Here is a 22,908-nt window from a genome sequence, read left to right on the forward strand (position 1 = left end):
TGTCTACTGAGCAGTACCATCTGTCCTAGGGGCTGAGATGCAATGATGAATAAAATCAGCCCATCTTCTTCAAGAACATATCTGCAGTGTCCTAAGGGGCGGCACGAACACAAGTGTAGGGCAGGGTGCTGAGGCATGTGAGGAAAGGGCCTGGGTTCTCTTATTCTCAGAACCCTAGCACCTGTCAGGTACCTAACAATCTTTGAGTGGATAAAAGTTGAGTTAAATGCAAAAGATTCTATATGAGCCTAAAAAATAATTGCTTAAGGATACTGGAGAAGGCAGCACAGAAGTTAATTTCTCCTAAAAATAATTTGTTTAATCATTCAGTCAATGTTGTTTGATACCTGCCATGCTTCAGACATTGTACTAACCACTGGAGTTTCAGCAGGGGCCCAAATAAAAATGGCTAGGGCTTCATAGTACTTTCATTCAAGTGGGGAAAGACATACAATATACATAAAACAGATAAATACATGTATTTATCGTAATTCTAATTAATGTTGCCACCAACCTTGGCTTACAAAGTCAGTTAAAAAAAAAACAAAAAACAAAAAACAAAAAAAAAAACTTGGCTGGCCGTGTCGACTCACACCTATAATCCTAGCACTTTGGGAGGCCAAGGCGGGCAGATCACCTGAGGTCAGGAGTTCAAGACCAGCCTGGCCAACATGGTGAAACCTCATCTCTACTGAAAATACAAAAATTAACCGGGCATGGTGGCATGCACCTGTAATCCAAGCTACTCGGGAGACTGAGGCACAAGAATTGCTTGAACCTGGGAGGCGGAGGTTGCAGTGAACCAAGATCGTGCCGCTGCACTCCAGCCTGGGTGACAGAGCAAAACTCCATCTCAAGAAAAAAAAAAAAAAAATAGTTGAGTACTATGAAGTAAATAAACAAGATAATGGAACAGACTAGCTGGAAAGGGGGGTTTACTTCAGATCAAGGGTTTGGGAAACCTTCTCCGAGGAGGTGATCTCCGAGCTGAAGTCAGTGTTAAGAGTTAAGGAATGAGCACTCCAGACTGAGGAAACAGAATCTTTAAAAGCCTAGATGGGAAAGGGCTTGGGTTTTGTTTTTGTTTTTGTTTTATTATTATTATTATTATACTTTAAGTTCTAGAGTACGTGTGCACAACGTGCAGGTTTGTTACGTATGTATACATGTGCCATGTTGGTGTGCTGCACCCATTAACTCGTCATTTACATTAGATAGCATCTCCTAATGCTATCCCTCCCCCCTCCTCCCTCTCCCCTCCTTCTCCCCACGACAGGCCCCAGTGTGTGATGTTCCCCACCCTATGTCCAAGTGTTCTCATTGTTCAATTCCCACCTATGAGTGAGAACATGTGGTGTTTGGTTTTCTGTCCTTGCAATAGTTTGCTCAGAATGATGGTTTCCAGCTTCATCCATATCCCTACAAAGGACATGAACTCATCCTTTTTTATGGCTGCATAGTATTCCATGGTGTATATGTGCCACATTTTCTTAATCCAGTCTATCATTGATGGACATTTGGGTTGATTCCAAGTCTTTGCTGTTGTGAATAGATGTGCATTCGTCTTTATAGCGCATGATTTATAATCCTTTGGGTATATACCCAGTAATGGGATTGCTGGGTCAAATGGTATTTCTAGTTCTAGACCCTTGAGGAATTGCCACACTGTCTTCCACAATGGTTGAGCTAGTTTACAGTCCCACGGACAGTGTAAAAGTGTTCCTATTTCTCCACATCCTTTCCAGCACCTGTTGTTTCCTGACTTTTTAATGATCACCATTCTAACTGGTGTGAGATGGTATCTTATTGTGGTTTTGATTTGCATTTCTCTGATGGCCAGTGAGGATGAGCATTTTTTCATGTCTGTTGGCTGCATAAATATCTTGTTTTGAGAAGTGTCTGTTCATATCCTTTGCCCACATTTTGATGGCGTCGTTTGATTTTTTCTTGTAAATTTGTTTAAGTTCTTTGTAGAATCTGGATACTAGCCCTTTGTCAGATGGGTAGATTGTAACAATTTTCTCCCATTCTGTAGGTTGCCTGTTCACTCTGATGATAGTTTCTTTTGCTGTGCAGAAGCTCTTTAGTTAATTAGATCCCATTTGTCAATTTTGGCTTTGTTGCCATTGCTTTTGGTGTTCTAATCATGAAGTCCTTGCCCATGCCTGTGTCCTGAATGGTATTGCCTAGGTTTTCTTCTAGGGATTTTATGGTTTTAGGTCTAACATTTAAGTCTCTAATCCATCTTGAATTAATTTTTGTTTAAGGTGTAAGGAAGGGATTCAGTTTCAGCTTCCTACATGTGGCTAGCCAGTTTTCCCAGCACCATTTATTAAATAGGGAATCCTTTCCCCATTGCTTGTTTTTGTCAGGTTTGTCAAAGATCAGATGGTTGTAGGTGTGTGGTGTTATTTCTGAGGGTCTGTTCTCTTCCATTGGTCTATATCGCTGTTTTGGTACCAGTACCATGCTGTTTTGGTTACTGTAGCCTTGCAGTATAGTTTGAAGTGAGGTAGTGTGATGCCTCCAGCTTTGTTCTTTTTCTTAGGATTATCTTCGCAATACAGGCTCATTTTGGTTCCATATGAGCTTTAAAGTAGTTTTTTCCAGTTCTGTGAATAAAGTTATTGGTAGCTTGATGAGGATGGCATTGAATCTATAAATTACCTTGGGCAGTACAGCCATTTTCACGATATGGATTCTTCCTATCCATGAGCATGGAATAGTCTTCCATTTGTTTGTGTCCTCTTTTATTTCGTTGAGCAGTGGTTTGTAGTCCTCCTTGAAGAGGTCCTTGTAAGTTGGATTCCTGGGTATTTTATTCTCTTTGAAGCAATTGTGAATGGGAGTTCACTCATGATTTGGCTCTCTGTTTGTCTGTTATTGGTGTATAAGAATGCTTGTGATTTTTGCACATTCATTTTGTATCCTGAGACTTTGCTGAAGTTGCTTATCAGCTTAAGGAGATTTTGGGCTGAGACAATGGGGTTTTCTAAATATGCAATCATGTCATCTGCAAACAGGGACAATTTGACTTCTTCTTTTCCTAATTGATTACCCTTTATTTCTTTCTCCTGCCTGATTGCCCTGGCCAGAACTTCCAACACTATGTTGAATAGGAGTGGTGAGAGAGGGCATCCCTGTCTTGTGCCAGTTTTCAAGGGGAATGTTTCCAGTTTTTACCCATTCAGTATGATATTGGCTGTGGGTTTGTCATAAATAGCTCATATTATTTTGAGATATGTTCCATCAATACCTAGTTTATTGAGAGTTTTTAGCATGAAGAGCTGTTGAATTTTGTCAAAGGCCGTTTCTGCATCTGTTGAGATAATCATGTGGTTTTTGTCTTTGGTTCTGTTTATGTGATGGATTACGTTTATTGATTTGTATGTTGAACCAGCCTTGCATCCCAGGGATGAAGCCCACTGATCATGGTGGATAAGCTTTTTGATGTGCTGCTTGGATTCAGTTTACCAGTATTTTATTGAGGATTTTTGCATTTTGATGTTCATCAGGCATGTTGGTCTAAAATTATCTTTTTTCATTGTGTCTCTGCCAGAGTTTGGTATCAGGATGATGCTGGCTTCAAAAATGAGTTAGGGAGGATTCCCTCTTTTTCTATTGATTGGAATAGTTTCAGAAGGAATGGTACCAGCTCCTCCTTGTACCTCTGGTAGAATTCGGCTGTGAATCTGTCTGGTCCTGGACTTTTTTTGGTTGATAGACTATTAATTATTGCCTCAATTTCAGAGCCTGTTGTTGGTCTATTCAGGAATTCAACTTCTTCCTGGTTTAGTCTTGGGAGGGTGTATGTGTCCAGGAATTTATCCATTTCTTCTCTAGATTTTCTAGTTTATTGAGTAGAGGTGTTTATAGTGTTCTCTGATGGTAGTTTGTATTTCTGTGGGGTCGGTGGTGATATCTCCATTATCATTTTTTATTGCGTCTATTTGATTCTTCTCTCTTCTTTATTGGTGTTGCTAGCAGTCTATCAATTTTGTTGATCTTTTCAAAAAAACCAGCTCCTGGATTCATTGATTTTTTGAAGGGTTTTTGGTGTTGCCATCTCCTTCGGTTCTGATCTTAGTTATTTCTTGCCTTCTGCTAGCTTTTGAATGTGTTTGCTCTTGCTTCTCTAGTTCTTTTAATTGTGATATTAGGGTGTCAATTTTAGATCTTTCCTGCTTTCTCTTGTGGGCATTTAGTGCTATAAATTTCCCTCTACACACTGCTTTAAATGTGTCCCAGAGGTTCTGGTACATTGGTCTTTGTTCTCATTGGTTTCAAAGAATATCTTTATTTCTGCCTTCATTTCATTATGTATGCAGTAGTCAGTCGGGAGCAGGTTGTTCAGTTTCCATGTAGTTGAGCGGTTTTGAGTGAGTTTCTTAATCCTGAGTTCTAGTTTGATTGCACTGTGGTCTGAGAGACAGTTTGTTATAATTTCTGTTCTTGTACATTTGCTGAGGAGTGCTTTACTTCCAACTATGTGGTCAATTTCAGAATAAGTGTGATGTGGTGCTAAGAAGAATGTGTATTCTGTTGATTTGGGGTGGAGGGTTCTGTAGATGTCTATTAGGTCTGCTTGCTGCAGAGCTGAGTTCAAGTCCTGGATATCCTTGTTAACTTTCTGTCTCGTTGATCTGTCTAATGTTGACAATGTGGTGTTAAAAGTCTCCCATTATTATTGTGGGGGAGTCTAAATATCTTTGTAGGTCTCTAAGGACTTGCTTTATGAATCTGGGTGCTCCTTTATTGGGTGCATATATATTTAGTATGGTTAACTCTTCTTGTTGAATTGATCCCTTTACCATTGTGTAATGGCCTTCTTTGTCTCTTTTGATCTTTGTCAGTTTAAAGTCTATTTTATCAGAGACTAGGATTGCAACCTCTGCTTTTTTTTGTTTTCCATTTGCTTGGGAAACAGCAAGCAACAGATGGGGTTGATCTTCCCCCATCCCTTTATTTTGAGCCTATGTGTGTCTCTGTATGCAAGATGGGTTTCCTGAATACAGCACACTGATGGGTCTTGACTCTTTATTCAATTTGCCAGTCTGTGTCTTATAATTGGGGCATTTAGTCCATTTACATTTAAAGTTAGTATTGTTATGTGTGAATTTGATACTGTCATTATGATGTTAGCTGGTTATTTTGCTCGTTAGTTAATGCAGTTTCTTCCTAGCATCAATGGTCTTTACAATTTGGCATGTTTTTGCAGTGGCTGGTACCAGTTGTTCCTTTCCACCTTCAGTGCTTCCTTCAGGAGCTCTTGTAAGGCAGGCCTGGTGGTGACAGAATCTCTCAGCATTTGTTTGTCTGTAAAGGATTTTATTTGTCCTTCACTTATGAAGCTTAGTTTGGCTAGATATTAAATTCTAGGTTGAAAATACTTTTTTTTTTTTTTTTTTTTTTTAATTATTATTATACTTTGAGTTCTAGGGTACATGTGCATAACGTGCAGGTTTGTTACATATGTATACTTGTGCCATGTTGCTGTGCTGCAACCATCACCTCGTCAGCACCCATCAACTCGGCATTTACATCAGGTATAACTCCCAATGCAATCCCTCCCCCCTACCCCCTCCCTATGATAGGCCCCGGTGTGTGATGTTCCCCTTCCTGAGTCCAAGTGATCTCATTGTTCAGTTCCCACCTATGAGTGAGAACATGCGGTGTTTGGTTTTCTGTTCTTGTGATAGTTTGCTAAGAATGATGGTTTCCAGCTGCATCCATGTCCCTACAAAGGACACAAACTCATCCTTTTTTATGGCTGCATAGTATTTCATGGTGTATATGTGCCACATTTTCTTAATCCAGTCTGTCAGTGATGGACATTTGGGTTGATTCCAAGTCTTTGCTATTGTGAATAGTGCCGCAATAAACATACGTGTGCATGTGTCTTTAGAGCAGCATGATTTATAATCCTTTGGGTATATACCCAGTAATGGGATGGCTGGGTCATATGGTACATCTAGTTCTAGATCCTTGAAGAATCGCCATACTGTTTTCCATAATGGTTGAACTAGTTTACAGTCCCACCAACAGTGTAAAAGTGTTCCTATTTCTCCACATCCACTCCAGCACCTGTTGTTTCCTGACTCTTTAATGATCGCCATTCTGACTGGTGTGAGATGGTATCTCATTGTGGTTTTGATTTGCATTTCTCTGATAGCCAGTGATGATGAGCATTTTTTCATGTGTCTGTTGGCTGTATGAATGTCTTCTTCTGAGAAATGTCTGTTCATATCCTTTGCCCACTTTTTGATGGGGTTGTTTGTTTTTTTCTTGTAAATTTGTTTGAGTTCTTTGTAGGTTCTGGATATTAACCCTTTGTCAGATGAGTAGATTGCAAAAATTTTCTCCTATTCTGTAGGTTGCCTGTTCACTCTGATGGTAGTTTCTTTTGCTGTGCAGAAGCTCTTTAGTTTAATGAGATCCCATTTGTCAATTTTGGCTTTTGCTGCCATTGCTTTTGGTGTTTTAGACATGAAGTCTTTGCCCATGCCTCTGTCCTGAATGGTACTACCTAGGTTTTCCTCTAGGATTTTTATGGTATTAGGTCTAACATTTAAGTCTCTAATCCATCTTGAATTAATTTTCATATAAGGAGTAAGGAAAGGATCCAGTTTCAGCTTTCTACTTATGGCTAGCCAATTTTCCCAGCACCATTTATTAAATAGGGAATCCTTTCCCCATTTCTTGTTTCTCTCAGGTTTGTCAAAGATCAGATGGCTGTAGATGTGTGGTATTATTTCTGAGGACTCTGTTCTGTTCCATTGGTCTATATCTCTGTTTTGGTACTAGTACCATGCTGTTTTGGTTACTGTAGCCTTGTAGTATAGTTTGAAGTCAGGTAGCGTGATGCCTCCAGCTTTGTTCTTTTGACTTAGGATTGTCTTGGAGATGCGGGCTCTTTTTTGGTTCCATATGAACTTTAAAGCAGTTTTTTCTAATTCTGTGAAGAAACTCATTGGTAGCTTGATGGGGATGGCATTGAATCTATAAATAACCTTGGGCAGTACGGCCATTTTCACAATATTGATTCTTCCTATCCATGAGCATGGTATGTTCTTCCATTTGTTTGTGTCCTCTTTTATTTCACTGAGCAGTGGTTTGTAGTTCTCCTTGAAGAGGTCCTTTACATCCCTTGTAAGTTGGATTCCTAGGTATTTTATTCTCTTTGAAGCAATTGTGAATGGAAGTTCATTCATGATTTGGCTCTCTGTTTGTCTGTTACTGGTGTATATGAATGCTTGTGATTTTTGCACATTAATTTTGTATCCTGAGACTTTGCTGAAGTTGCTTATCAGCTTAAGGAGATTTTGGGCTGAGACAATGGGGTTTTCTAAATATACAATCATGTCATCTGCAAACAGGGACAATTTGACTTCTTCTTTTCCTAACTGAATACCCTTGATTTCTTTCTCTTGCCTGATTGCCCTAGCCAGAACTTCCAACACTATGTTGAATAGGAGTGGTGAGAGAGGGCATCCCTGTCTTGTGCCAGTTTTCAAAGGGTATTTTTCCAGTTTTTGCCCATTCAGTATGATATTGGCTGTGGGTTTGTCATAAATAGCTCTTATTATTTTGAGGTACGTTCCATCAGTACCGAATTTATTGAGCGTTTTTAGCATGAAGGGCTGTTGAATTTTGTCAAAAGCCTTTTCTGCATCTATTGAGATAATCATGTGGTTCTTGTCTTTGGTTCTGTTTATATGCTGGATTATGTTTATTGATTTGCGAATGTTGAACCAGCCTTGCATCCCAGGGATGAAGCCCACTTGATCATGGTGGATAAGCTTTTTGATGTGTTGCTGAATCTGGTTTGCCAGTATTTTATTGAGGATTTTTGCATCGATGTTCATCAGGGATATTGGTCTAAAAATCTCTTTTTTGTTGTGTCTCTGCCAGGCTTTGGTATCAGGATCATGTTGGCCTCATAAAATGAGTTAGGGAGGATTCCCTCTTTTTCTATTGATTGGAATAGTTTCAGAAGGAATGGTACCAGCTCCTCCTTGTACCTCTGGTAGAATTTGGCTGTGAATCCATCTGGTCCTGGACTTTTTTTGGTTGGTAGGCTATTAATTATTGCCTCAATTTCAGAGCCTGCTATTGGTCTATTCAGGAATTCAACTTCTTCCTGGTTTAGTCTTGGAAGAGTGTAAGCGTCCAGGAAATTATCCATTTCTTCTAGATTTTCTAGTTTATTTGCATAGAGGTGTTTATAGTATTCTCTGATGGTAGTTTGTATTTCTGTGGGGTCGGTGGTGATATCCCCTTTATCATTTTTTATTGCGTCAATTTGATTCTTCTCTCTTTTCTTCTTTATTAGTCTTGCTAGCGGTCTGTCAATTTTGTTGATCTTTTCAAAAAACCAACTCCTGGATTCATTGATTTTTTGGAGGGTTTTTTGTGTCTCTATCTCCTTCAGTTCTGCTCTGATCTTAGTTATTTCTTGCCTTCTGCCAGCTTTCGAATGTGTTTGCTCTTGCTTCTCTAGTTCTTTTAATTGCGATGTTAGAGTGTCAATTTTAGATCTTTCCTGCTTTCTCTTGTGGGCATTTAGTGCTATAAATTTCCCTCTACACACTGCTTTAAATGTGTCCCAGAGATTCTGGTGTGTTGTATCTTTGTTCTCATTGGTTTCAAAGAACTTCTTTATTTCTGCCTTCATTTCGTTATGTACCCAGTAGTCATTCAGGAGCAGGTTGTTCAGTTTCCATGTAGTTGAGCAGATTTGATTGAGTTTCTTAGTCCTGAGTTCTAGTTTGATTGCACTGTGGTCTGAGAGACAGTTTGTTATAATTTCTGTTCTTGTGCATTTGCTGAGGAGTGCTTTACTTCCAATTATGTGGTCAATTTTGGAGTAAGTGCGATGTGGTGCTGAGAAGAATGTATATTTTGTTGATTTGGGGTGGAGAGTTCCATAGATGTCTATTAGGTCTGCTTGCTGCAGAGATGAGTTCAATTCCTGGATATCCTTGTTAACTTTCTGTCTCGTTGATCTGTCTAATGTTGACAGTGGGGTGTTGAAGTCTCCCATTATTATTGTATGGGAGTCTAAGTCTCTTTGTAAGTCTCTAAGGACTTGCTTTATGAATCAGGGTGCTCCTGTATTGGGTGCATATATATTTAGGATAGTTAGCTCTTCCTGTTGAATTGATCCCTTTACCATTATGTAATGGCCTTCTTTGTCTCTTTTGATCTTTGATGGTTTAAAGTCTGTTTTATCAGAGACTAGTATTGCAACCCCTGCTTTTTTTTGTTCTCCATTTGCTTGGTAAATCTTCCTCCATCCCTTTATTTTGAGCCTATGTATGTCTCTGCGTGTGAGATGGGTCTCCTGAATACAGCAGACTGATGGGTCTTGACTCTTTATCCAGTTTGCCAGTCTGTGTCTTTTAATTGGAGCATTTAGTCCATTTACATTTAAGGTTAATATTGTTATGTGTGAACTTGATCCTGCCATTATGATATTAACTGGTTATTTTGCTCATTAGTTGATGCAGTTTCTTCCTAGCCTCGATGGTCTTTACATTTTGGCATGTTTTTGCAATGGCTGGTACCGGTTGTTCTTTTCCATGTTTAGTGCTTCCTTCAGGGTCTCTTGTAAGGCAGGCCTGGTGGTGACAAAATCTCTAAGCATTTGCTTATCTGTAAAGGATTTTATTTCTCCTTCACTGATGAAACTTAGTTTGGCTGGATATGAAATTCTGGGTTGAAAATTCTTTTCTTTAAGAATGTTGAATATTGGCCCCCACTCTCTTCTGGCTTGGAGAGTTTCTGCCGAGAGATCTGCTGTTAGTCTGATGGGCTTCCCTTTGTGGGTAACCTGACCTTTCTCTCTGGCTGCCCTTAAGATTTTTTCCTTCATTTCAACTTTGGTGAATCTGGCAATTATGTGTCTTGGAGTTGCTCTTCTCGAGGAGTATCTTTGTGGCGTTCTCTGTATTTCCTGGTTTTGAATGTTGGCCTGCCCTACTAGGTTGGGGAAGTTCTTCTGGATGATATCCTGAAGAGTGTTTTCCAACTTGGTTCCATTTTCCCCCTCACTTTCAGGCACCCCAATCAGACATAGATTTGGTCTTTTTACATAATCCCATACTTCTTGCAGGCTTTGTTCATTTCTTTTTACTCTTTTTTCTTTTGGTTTCTCTTCTCGCTTCATTTCATTCATTTGATCCTCAATCACTGATACTCTTTCTTCCAGTTGATCGAGTTGGTTACTGAAGCTTGTGCATTTGTCATGTATTTCTCGTGTCGTGGTTTTCATCTCTTTCATTTCGTTTATGACCTTCTCTGCATTAATTACTCTAGCCATCAATTCTTCCACTTTTTTTTCAAGATTTGTAGTTTCTTTGCACTGGGTACGTAATTCCTCCTTTAGCTATGAGAAGTTTGATGGACTGAAGCCTTCTTCTCTCATCTCGTCAAAGTCATTCTCCATCCAGCTTTGATCCATTGCTGGCGATGAGCTGTGCTCCTTTGCCGGGGGAGATGTGCTCTTATTTTTTGAATTTCCAGGTTTTCTGCCCTGCTTTTTCCCCATCTTTGTGGTTTTATCTTACTCTCATCTTTGATGATGGTGACATACTGATGGGGATTTGGTGTAGGTGTCCTTCCTGTTTGATAGTTTTCCTTCTAACAGTCAGGACCCTCAGCTGTGGGTCTGTTAGAGATTGCTTGAGGTCCACTCCAGACCCTGTTTGCCTGGGTATCAGCAGCAGAGGCTGCAGAAGATAGAATATTGCTGAACAGCGAGTGTACCTGTCTGATTCTTGCTTTGGAAGCTTCCTCTCAGGGGGGTACTCCACCCTGTGAGGTGTGGGGTGTCAGACTGCCCCTAGTGGGGGATGTCTCCCAGTTAGGCTACTCAGGGGTCAGGGACCCACTTGAGCAGGCAGTCTGTCCCTTCTCAGCTCTCAACCTCTGTGTTGGGAGATCCACTGCTCTCTTCAAAGCTGTCAGACAGAGTCGTTTGCGTCTGCAGAGGTTTCTGCTGCGTTTGTTATTGTTTACTGTGCCCTGTCCCCAGAGGTGGAGTCTACAGAGACAGGCAGGTTTCCGTGAGCTGCTGTGAGCTCCACCCAGTTCGAGCTTCCCAGCGGCTTTGTTTACCTACTTAAGCCTCAGCAATGGCAGGCGCCCCTCCCCCAGCCTCGCTGCTGCCTTGCCAGTAGATCACAGACTGCTGTGCTAGCAATGAGGGAGGCTCCGTGGGCTTGGGACCCTCCCGGCCAGGTGTGGGATATAATCTCCTGGTGTGCCCGTTAGGTTAAAGCTCAGTATTGGGGTGGGAGTTACCCGATTTTCCAGGTGTTGTGTATCTCAGTTCCCCTGGCTAGGAAAAGGGATTCCCTTCCCCCTTGCGCTTCCCAGGTGAGGCGATGCCTCACCCTGCTTCAGCTCTCGCTGGTCGGGCTGCAGCAGCTGACCAGCACCGATTGTCCGGCACTCCCTAGTGAGATGAACCCAGTACCTCAGTTGAAAATGCAGAAATCACCGGTCTTCTGTGTCGCTCGCACTGGGAGTTGGAGACTGGAGCTGTTCCTATTCGGCCATCTTGCTCCGCCCCCCCGAAAATTCTTTTCTGTAAGAATGTTAAATATTGGCCCCCACTCTCTTCTGGCTTGTAGAGTTTCTGCCAAGAGAGCCGCTGTTAGTCTGATGGGCTTCCATTTGTGAGTAACCCAGTCTTTCTCTCTGGCTGCCCTTAACATTTTTTCCTTTATTTCAACTTTCAATTATGTGTCTTGGAGTTTCTCTTCTTGGGGAGTATCTTTGTGGTGTTCTTTGTATTTCCTGAATTTGAATGTTGGCCTGTCTTGTTAGGTTGGGGAAGTTCTCCTGGATAATATCCTGAAGAGTGTTTTCCAGCTTGGTTCCATTCTCCCTGTCACTTTCAGGTACACCAATCAGACATAGATTTGGTCTTTTCACATAGTCCCGTATTTATTGGAGGCTTTGTTCATTTCTTTTTACTCTTTTTTCTCTTAAACTTCTCACTTCATTTCATTCATTTGATCTTCAATCACTGATCCCCTTTCTTCCTCTTGATCGAATCGGCTAGTGAAGCTTGTGCATGTGTTATGTAGTTCTTGTGCTATGGTTTTCAGCTCCATCGGGTCATTTAACGTCTTCTCTACACTGTGTGTTCTAGTTAGCCACTCCTGGCCTCGGGTGATCCACCCACTTCCACCTTCCAAAGTCCTGGAATTACAGGGATGAGCCACTGCACCGGGCCCCAAGAGCTTGGATTTTTAAGGAACCAAAAGGCAATTGATGTGGCTAAAGCAAAGGCTTTCAAATGCTAGATTGGATGTAGAAGATGATAATAAGGGAGAACTGTGACTGTTTCTAAGGGGTCTTTGCTAAATCAGCTGAGTTGATGGCAAGGCCATTTATGGAGGTACAGAATTCTGGGAAAGATAAGGTTTGGGTAGGGAAAAGGAAGAATTCCCTTTCGGGGAGCATTTTTCTGAGGTGTTTTCATATTTGTTCTCACCATTTCACACTTGTTCTGTAATATATCCAACACTAAGGTTTTATCAGTTCATTTCCTCTTCTTTATCTGATTTCAGTTTACATGTCTCCTTCACCAAATTAGTAAGTTTCCATCTAATCCTGTTTTCCTCCTTCTTCATAGGATGCATGCTCCTGGCCTGATACTTCTCGTTCCAGTATCAAAAGCCATGAACCAGGAAACTTCTTCCTTAATACTTTTGATTCAATATATCTTTCCACTCATAACCTTATCTCTTCCTTTTACCTTCAGAATCATGACCTTAAAAAAAGTTCTGTTGAAGAAGGTGAAAATTAAAAGTTCATTATTTCTTACTTGGTTTTATTGTTTGTTCACAACGTGAGAGGCATGCAGGGGTGTCATTGTGGGTTTTAGGGTGGCTCTTCACAAGGCATTCTAAAACAACAGCACACTTTTCCATGCTGAGCTGTATCAGTTCCTTAGCAAGTAGCCACAAGGAGGAAAGAGAGGGCACGGTGGATCTTCTTGGTGATACAAACATGGTAATAACTTTTAGGATCTCTTTTCTTACAGGTTTATTAACTTAAGCAAAAATGGACAGGGCAGCTGCTTGAGCCGCAGTTAAGTGCTCCATTGTCTCTACACAGTAATCGGAGCACCTTTAAAGCTTGAACAAATTCCACAGGCTCCACCTCTCACCTTCTATTCCACTCCTCTGCCCCACTCTCCTTCCCCAGTTGAATCTGTCAGAGGTGGCCAGCATCACCTGGTCCTGATCAAGATGGTACTGATCCAAAAATTCAAGAGATTCAAGAGGAGTGGGGAGGAGGGAAGTCAGGTACTGACGAATGACTGGAAGTGGCTTTATTTTCCATGTCCTCATCCGGGTTTGCATGGAGACTTCTCTGACATCAGCCTTGTGCTCCTCTGCTAGTTGTCTTATATTGTGTAACCTAATAGAGGAAGCAAGCTCTCATGCCCAAAAGGTGCAAGTCACTTTGCTGTCTAGTTCTATCTCCCTGAAACTGGCAAATGTTTAATGCCACTCATTACATCTCTTGTGGTAGCTGTTTCAAACTTAAAAACCAAACAAACAAAAAAACTTTTTAAAATTAGAAGAGTAGTATGGAGCACATAATTAGATTTGCCTACCTCTCAGGTGTCCTAAAATTATACTTTTCAGAAAAAATATTAGTTTATTTTACTGTCTTTATTTCCAATGCTCCACGTAATTACCAATCCTTCCTGCATCTTCTGGGGCTTGGGCATATGATAGTAGGATGCTCAATAAGTTCATGTTCTTCTTCTATGCATAATACATTTTTGGTGAATCTTTCCAGGTCTTAGCATGCTTTTCATTTTCTATGTGACTTAACTGAGGAAGCAATCCTGGCTTTTTTAGGCTGCTCCAAGATCTATTCTATCTTTTACCTATAGGGATTCTAATCCCTACCTCTAAGGATTCCAGAGTGTCAATCCTGACCCTGTCCCTCTTTTGTCCTCTGCTGAGCCCAGCAAGCCATGTTAATCATACAAAACCAAAGTACCTAAAGGGAAAGGTCAGACCTGCTACCTAGCCATTTAGTTTGGAAAATGTACATGTTTATTTTCTTTATTTTAATAGAAAATACGTCCTACTTCAGTGACTTCAAACTGGCATGACCTAATAAATGAAGCTGGCTCAGAAGCGTATACTTTCTGCTTCATGGGCCCGAAGAGTCACCGCAATATAGACTTACTAGAGCAGTGGCAGAGTCCAGCCTGCAAGTGTCTGGGTTTAACAACTGACAGATTTTTCAAGTTCTTTATAGACTAGGCATTAAAAAGCTACTAGAACAGAGGGTGTAGCATTTATGGAGACGAGGCCACACACTCATTTCTTCTACAGAATCATCTGATACAATCCCTGGATGACACATTTTCTAAACTGGCATTCCCCAGTGCCAACTGAATTTTGTATGGGCCACAAAATATTAAGTTCTGCTTTTCCAAACCGTCTAACAGCTGGATAGATCATGAAAGGGAGTTTAGGAATTGTTTCCTGTTTATGTTTCAAGTACCTGACTTCTGTTTGTTTCAGCGTTGCGTAAGTTTCTCTCCATTATCTCTTCCTTTTCAGTGTCTGGGAAATCTGTGTTTTTTTGTTTTTTTTTGTTTTTTTAATTAGAAAACATAATATTGGGTCTTGAATGTGTTCTCTTAAAAGGAAATTACTCTGTAAGCATGGGCCAAGCGTCAGGAACTCCTCAGAATCAGATTCTGCTCCCAAACTTTTTGCAGAAGCTTCATCTTATACTATTTATGAACTGTTTATGGCAGATGTCTTTGTGGAAAGAGGGTGGATACTGGATGTATCAGGCCTATCGGCTGCTGTGCAGCCTGGGACAAGTTTTCTTCAGATTTCTGTGACCCCTGGTGAAAAAGGAGGAACTGTGTCAGGCCCCAGCTATATCTTAAAGATGTAGGAGACTCCTAAGTCTGAGGACTCCTGAGTCCTTTAGGATACTTCCTTCTTGCAGTAAACTTGAGTGTTTCTTACATCCTTGCCTTGTGACCCTTTTATTTCCAGACCTGAAAAAAAAATACAAAGAAACTTATTTTTTAAACTCTGAATGTTCTTGAATTCAACTATTTCTATAACAGTCCATGGCTCCTTAATTCCAGAACCTCAGAAAACAGTTGTGAAATTATTTAATGATTCTTTCAATAAGAAGGTAGCTGCTGCTTAGTGACAATTTGGATATTTGAGAAAAAAATTTAAAAAATAAAGTGCCTATCTATCTCCATAGTTAGAACTGTCCATCACCTGATTTTGATATAGAAACTGCTATTACTTTGCCCTTTGTTTTCTGCTATGTGAGTTCCTGACCATCTTCAACACCTCTCTATCACTTTTTCTCCCACACTTTCCAGGCCTTGGAGTACCTTTTCAAGTTCATTGTACAGTCACGGATCCTGTACTCACGAGCCACTTGTGGAATGGAAGAGGAACAATTCAGATCCAGTATCCAAGAACTTTTCCAGTCCATCCGGTTTGTGCTCAGTCTGGACAGCAGAAACTCAGAAACACTCCTTTTTACTCAGGTTCGCACACTGCAGGGAAGCTTTGCTGCTGGGTTCCTCTTTCTCAGCGGGTGGTTTCTTTGTCTTCTGGTTTTCAGAGATGAAGAAACCCTGCCAGGATCATGTGTGTTGGGTAAGGGGTGATTTATAAGGAAATACCTGATACAACAAAATGCTGCTTTTACTGCAAATCTGGCCGTGCCTCAGCTGCCAGATGTAAAACAGCTCATTGGCTTTATGTTGGAGATGAAGCACAAATTTGTTCTTGTGAACAGTCTTTAGACTAAATTTATTTAGCTACATACTACTTAGTTTTTTATGAACATCTTATTCATAGGAGATAATCAGAATGTATGGGGAATTTTATTTCCTGATTAAGCATTGTATTAACGAAAGTTGGGCACAGTGGCTCACGCCTGTAATCCTAGCACTTTGGGAGGCCAAGGTGGGCGGATTGCTTGAGCTCAGGAGTTCAAGACCACCCTCGGCAACATGATGAAACCCCATCTCTACTAAAAATAGAAAAAATTAGCATGCACCTGTAGTCCTGGCTACTCAGGAGGCTGAGGCAGGAGAATTGCTTGAACCCGGGAGGTGGAGGTTGCCATGAGCCAAGATTGCACCACTGCACTCCAGCCTGGGCAACAGAGTGAGACTGTCTCCAAAAAGAAAAAGGAAAAAAGAAAATTTAGATTAGCTTTTGTCCATTCCAGAAGTTGAATGAAATAATTTGTAAAACAGTAGGATTAACTAGGAAGCTTTGGCTAAGAATTAAGATTAAATTAGGATCAGAGGGCTGGCAAGATGGCCAAATAGGAACATCTCTGGACTACAGCTCCCAGTGAGATCAACGCAAAAGGCGGATGATCTGCATTTCCAACTGAGGTACCCGGCTCATCTCACTGGGACTGGCTAGACAGTGGGTGTACCCATGAAGGGCAAGCAGAAGCAGGGTGGGGTGTCGCCTCACCTGGGAAGCTCAAGGGGTTAGGGAACTCCCTCCCTTAACCAAGGGAAGCCAGGAGAGACTGTGCCTTGAGGAACGGTGCATTCCGGCCCAGATACTACGCTTTTCCCACAGTCTTTGCAACCCGCAGACCAGGAGATTCCCTCAGGTGCCTACACTACCAGGGCCCTGGGTTTCAAGCACAAAACTGGGCGGCTGATTGGGCAGACACTGAGCTAGCAGCAGGAGTTTTTTTCATACCCCAGTGGAACCTGGAACACCAGCGAGACAGAACCGTTCACTCCCCTGGAAAGGGGGCTGAAGCCAGGAAGCCAAGTGGTCTAGCTCAGCGAATCCCACCCCCATGGGGCCCAGCAAGCTGAGATCCACTGGCTTGAAATTCTCACTGCCAGCACAGCAGTCTGACGTCGACCTGGCACACTCAATCTTGGTCAGGGAAGGGGCATCCACCATTACAGAGGCTTGAGAAGGCAGTTGTCCCCTCACAGTGTAAGAAAGGCTGACAGGAACTTTGGAGGGGGCAGAGCCCACCACAGTGCTGTCAATCTACCATAGCCAGACTGCCTCTCTAGGTTCCTCCTCTCTGGGCAGGGCATCTGTGAAAGAAAGGCATCAAGCCCAGTCAGGGGCTTACAGATCCAACTCCCATCTCCCTGGGACAGAGCACCTGGGGGAAGGGGCAGCTATGGGCACAGCTTCAGCAGACTTAAGTGTTCTTGCCTGCCGACTCTGAAGGGAGTGGCAGATCTCCCAGCACAGTGCTCGAGCTCCGCTAAGGGACAGACTGTCTCCTTAAGTGGATCCCTGACCCCCATGCCTCCTGACTGGGAGACACTTCCCAGTAGGGGACGACAGACACCTCATACAGGAGAGCTGTGGCTGGCATCTGGTGGGTGCCACTCTGGGAAGAAGCTTCCAGAGGAAGAAATAGGCAACAATCTTTGCTGTTCTGCAGCCTCCGCTGGCAACCTATAGAATAGGAGAAAATTTTTGCAATCTATCCATCTGACAAAGGGCTAACATCCAAAATCTACAAAGAACTTAAACAAATTTACAAGAAAAAAAAAAAAAACATAAAAAAGTGGGCAAAGGAGATGAACAAACACTTCTCAAAAGAAGACATTTACATGGCCAACAAACATGAAAAAAACTCATCATCACTGGTCATTAGAGAAATGCAAATCAAAACCACAATGAGATACCATCTCACACCAGTTAGAATGGCGATCATTTAAAAGTCAGGAAACAACAGATGCTGGAGAGATGTGGAGAAATAGGAACACTTTTACACTGTTGGTGGGAGTGTAAATTAGTTCAACCATTGTGGAAGACAGTGTGGTGATTCCTCAAGGATCTAGAGCTAGAAATACCATTTGACCCAGCAATCCCATTACTGGGTATATACCCAAAGGATTATAAATCATTCTACTATAAAGACACATACACACGTATGTTTTTTTCTTTCTTTTTCTTTTTCTTTTTTTTTTTGAAATGGAGTTTCACTCTTGTTGCCCAAGCTGGAGTGCAATGGAGCGATCTCAGCTCACTGCAACCTCCACCTCCCGTGTTCAAGCGATTCTCCCGCCTCAACCTCCTGAGTAGCTGGGATTACAGGCGCACACCACCATGTTCAGCTAATTTTTTATATTTTTATTAGAAATGGGGTTTCACCCTGTTTGCCAGGCTAGTCTTGAACTCTTGACCTCAGGTGATCCACCTGCCTCACCCTCTCAAAGTGCTGGTATTACAGGCATGAGCCACCGCGCCCAGCCACACACGGATGTTTATTGCAGCACTGTTGACAATAACAAAGATTTGGAACCGACCCAAATGCCCATCAGTCATAGACTAGGTAAAGAAAATGTGGCACATATACACCATGGAATACTATGCAGTCATAAAAAACGAAGAGTTTATGTCCTTTGCAGGGACATGGATGAAGCTGGAAACCATCGTTCTCAGTCAACTAACACAGGAGCAGAAAACCAAACACCACATGTTCTCACTCATATGTGGCATATGTGGGAGGTGAACAAGGAGAACACATGGACACAGGGAGGGGAACATACACACCTAGGGGGGATCGGGGGACTAGGAGAGGGATAGCATTAGGAGAAATACCTAACATAGATGACGGATTGATGGGTGCAGCACACCGCCATGGCACGTGTATACCTATGTAACAAACCTGCACGTTCTGCACATGCATCCCAGAACTTAAAGTATAATAAATTAATTAATTAATTAAAATGAAACTTCAAAAAAAGATTAGATTAGATTCAATATTAGAAATACCAGTATGGGAAGAAAATTTGGTTTCTTTTATTAAAACTACCTGGCCAATCACCTGAGCCCAAGAAGTTAAGGCTACAGTGAGCTGTGATTGGACCACTGCACTCCAGCCTGGCCACAGAGTAAGACACTGTCTCGAAAACGAACAAAACTGCCTGGCCAGCTAATCTGTTACCTTTCCACACAGTCTTACCCTAGAACAAATCAAGAATTCATTACCCCAGTCAAAAGGGAAGTATTTTTGCTTACAAAATGAATGTCAGAATTTTTATGTAATGGATTATATTCTTCAACTTTTTGAAGCTAAATATTACACCAAAACCTGTAAGCAAAGATCAGAGAGCCTCTCTCATGTCCAGTCATTCAGTCACTGCCAAGTATATTGTTAGCCCAAGTATATATTTAAACTGTCTCATTTAAGATTAAAATTAAAAAACAAAAAATTAAAAAAAAAAATTTTGTTTTCCACTTGCCTCTGTGTTGCCTCTTGATACCAGTCGCCTGTAGGTTTCTCAGCCCAGAGGACAGGTAATCAACTGGGAGTACCTTAAGACTTCCTTGACTCTATAAGGAAATATACTCTATAAGGGAGTCTATAAGGAACTCTATAAGGGAGTACCTCAAGGCTTCCAGGTGCTTCTGTAAGGAAGACACCTGTGATCTCCCCTTCTAAGTACCTTAAGCTGCTCATGTTCCTCTTCCGTTCCCCTCCCACAGCCAGAATACGGAGAGATTAGAGGTAGCTAGCAAAGCAATGCACATATGCTTTCTAGGAACTTGGTAACACAGTAATGCCCTGTATTGAGTGGCACACTCCTACTACATCAAGATAAATAGCTTAGATCTGGTCTCAGCTAAGACCTGGGTGAGAATCTGACCACCTTCTTTGGTGCAAGGCTCATGTTTCGTGAGTTTCACATATATGTGCGCGTGTGTGTGTGTGTATGTATATGTGTGTATATATATATAGAGAGAGAGATACACACACACACGTATGCATATTATTCACTTAGACTTTATATCTTTGATTATGACCACTAGAAGATGTCAGGGTGTGAAAGTCCTTCTGTCCTGGTGTCTAAGTGCAGGACATTTCACCATTTAAGAGAGCAAATGAGTTACTGTTTGTTATTGATTATAAAGCACCTACTTCACCACTCCTTTGTTTTTTATATCTAAGCTGCTAACAATATGTTTTGTTCTGGTTCTAATTACTGCGAAACAATCTCCTCAATATTCCAGGAGTTATAAATCTGCAGATAGAACTCATATAAGTGCTCCAGTTGGGCCTGGCCTGAATAAAAACCACAGCACAAGCCTGTTTTCCATGGCATAAATTTTCACTCACTCTAAGCCAGTGTCTGTTGCCTGATAGAGCAGTCAGGAAAACAGCCTTCCCTCCCCAGCCTGCCATTTGGGAAGGGTGCGTTCTCACCTTTTTGTCTCAAGGTGGCACTCCATTTCTCTTTGTAAATCCTGAGTTAATGGCATAAGGGGACTGAGAAGTGAAAAAAAGTCTTCATGCTGCTTCCACTTCCACAAGAGAAAATCATGAGAACCAGCATATATCAAAGGCCTATTGTGTTCCAGACATTCTACTGGAAACTTTATGTAAAAATTTCCCTCATACCAGCATCAAGAAATAAGTAATAGCATCATCCCCATTTTATAGATGGGGAAACAGAGAATTAGGTTAACTTGCCAAAGTTTATGTGTCAGGTAAGTGGTAAAGCTCGAATTTGAACTCGTGTAATTCCAAAACCCATTCTCTTTCTCCTATAGTGCTCTGCCTCCCAAAGGTTCTGGAACTGTTCTATTATCAGATTGTTCTCAAGAAACTACCTTGTGGTCTACCAGAGCTTACATCCTAGAAGAAAAGCCTAACATGCACACTCCCACTCCCCTTGCTTGGGTGTCTAGGTCGCTGAACTCTAAGCCCACGTCAACAGTCCTCAAGAGTTTATGGCTAACCAAATACACAGATTTCTCATCCTCTTGAATTTACTCTTGAGACTACCAGGCATCACTTATGAAAAAAATAATTTATGAAGCCTTCATATTTCATGGTTGCAAATAAGAATCTCTATTCTGGGGAAATGGTACAGCTCTCAGAACTGGATCATTGGCTGCAGGGCTGTGAGCAGAGTTCAGCTGATGCTGCTTGAAGGAACTCAGCTCTCTGCCTTACTTTCTTGAGTTTGGAACCAAAATTGGAAAGTTAAGAACTTGATCATAGAGATGAACAAAAATATAAATACATTTTATGAACAAAAACAGCTGTGGATCTTAAGCCACACTGAACAGATTTTTCTTTATACCCCATTCTTTTGCCAGCAAATGCTATATGCAAGTTATGAAAGCCTCAGATTTCCTGGATCCCAGTAAATTATCTTGTTTTGGTTTCCTTTTTGGTTTTTCCTGCTCCATGCCTGAGTGCTGTAGTCAGTGGCCAGGGAGGAGCCCACCTAAGGCAGAGATGCTACAGTGCCTTCTCAGCCTCTTACCACCTTGTGTCATTGTCTGAGTGTGAAAGATAGACACACACCCTAATTCTGTGCTAACCACAGCTTCATTTACTTCTGCAGGCTGCACTCCTCAATTCTTTCCCAACCATCTTTGACGAGCTGCTGCAAATGTTCACCGTGCAAGAGGTGGCAGAGTTTGTGAGAGGGACACTGGGGAGCATGCCCAGCACTGTGCACATTGGGCAGTCAATGGACGTGGTCAAGCTGCAGTCCATTGCCAGGACAGTGGATAGCCGCCTGTTTTCTTTCTCAGGTAAATCAAGTTGGGATGAGAGTCAGACTCACCTTTCCTTCCTTCTAGGGGTGATAGCCAAGTGATAATCAAAGGATCAGTTTCCTCAACCATTATGCAAGAAACCAGTGACCCTTAAGATGCAGAATATTTTGGTAAACTATAATAGAGAATGTAGCCAAGACCTAGGCCTACTGTCTTACTCACAGTTTATTCCTAGGAATCCACACATACGGGCATGTCACTGGGGTGGTGTCTGAGTCCATTCAGGCTACTGTAACAGAATACCATAGACTGGGTGGCGTGTAAACAACAAACTTTCTCAGTTCTGGAGGTTAGGAAGTCTAAGATCAAAGCACCAGCAGATTCAGTGTCTGGTGAGGCCTACTTCCTGGTTCATAGACAGCTGTCTTCTCTCTGTGTTGTCACATAGCAGAAGGGGCAAGGCAGCTCTCTGGGGTCTCTTTTTTTAAAAGGTCACTAATCTTGTTCATAAGGGCCCTGCCTCCAGGCCCACAGCTTCCAAGAACAGAGCTTGCCATACACTCAGGAAGGGAAGGAGAGGAAGAGAGAAGGGACTATCTCAAGGAAACAAGGATAAGCCAAGAAAATAAAAGAGGCCCTACAGATGACCTGAGGTCAGGAGTTCAAGACTAGCCTGGCAAACAGGGTGAAACCCTATCTCTACTAAAAATACAAAAAATTAGCCAGGCGTGGTGGTGGGCACCTGTAATCCCAGCTACTCAGGAGGCTAAGGCAGGAGAATTGCTTGAACCCAGGAGGCAGAGGTGGCGGTAAGCTGAGATCATGCCATTGTACTTCAACCAGGGCAACAGAGCGAGACTATCTCAAAAAAAAAAAAAGGGGCCCTGAAAGGGGGCCCTGAGGACCCTGTGCTTTCTTGTTTCCTTGCCATACCAGTTGATACATTTTCCGAAAGTCTTTGGAGAACCAACAAGGATTAGAGAGAGGAATAGACAGGGAGCTCTTTATGCTCCCCAAAGGGTCAGGACAATCTAATATATTAGCAGCCTAGTCTGTCTTTCACGAAGAACTTCTGGTTTTGTTCCTGAAGCCACATCATATGTGATCAAGTTCTGCCTTGCAGGGACAACCAAATGCTCAATGGCCATATATTAAGATCAATATGAGCCTAATTCTTTAAATATAATATCATTGTGCTAGGATAAACTTCTGAGGCACCAAAATAAATCCAAAACACCAGCAAAACAATTATTAGAATTTTTATAATTTTGGTGGTTAATTTTTTAGGTTTGACTTTTTTTTTTTTTTTTTTAAATGAGATGCAGTCTCGCTCTGTTGCCCAGGCTGGAGTCCAGTGGCG

The 22,908-nt window shown here is 41.8% G+C and overlaps 1 protein-coding gene across 6 annotated transcripts in view; it reads left to right on the forward strand.

Moving 5' to 3' along the window:
• Nucleotides 1–22,908, forward strand: part of DOCK3 (dedicator of cytokinesis 3) — a 688,972-nt gene that overhangs the window by 555,089 nt on the left and 110,975 nt on the right. For all 6 annotated transcript variants that reach the window (XM_050780657.1, XM_050780653.1, XM_050780654.1 and 3 more), the window contains 2 exons: nucleotides 15,398–15,568; nucleotides 21,392–21,584. In XM_050780657.1, coding sequence (XP_050636614.1) covers nucleotides 15,398–15,568; nucleotides 21,392–21,584 — 364 coding nt within the window. The remainder of the gene's footprint in view (nucleotides 1–15,397; nucleotides 15,569–21,391; nucleotides 21,585–22,908) is intronic.

Source organism: Macaca thibetana, chromosome 2 (genome assembly GCF_024542745.1).
Source record: "Macaca thibetana thibetana isolate TM-01 chromosome 2, ASM2454274v1, whole genome shotgun sequence".
Taxonomy (NCBI): Eukaryota; Metazoa; Chordata; class Mammalia; order Primates; family Cercopithecidae; genus Macaca; species Macaca thibetana.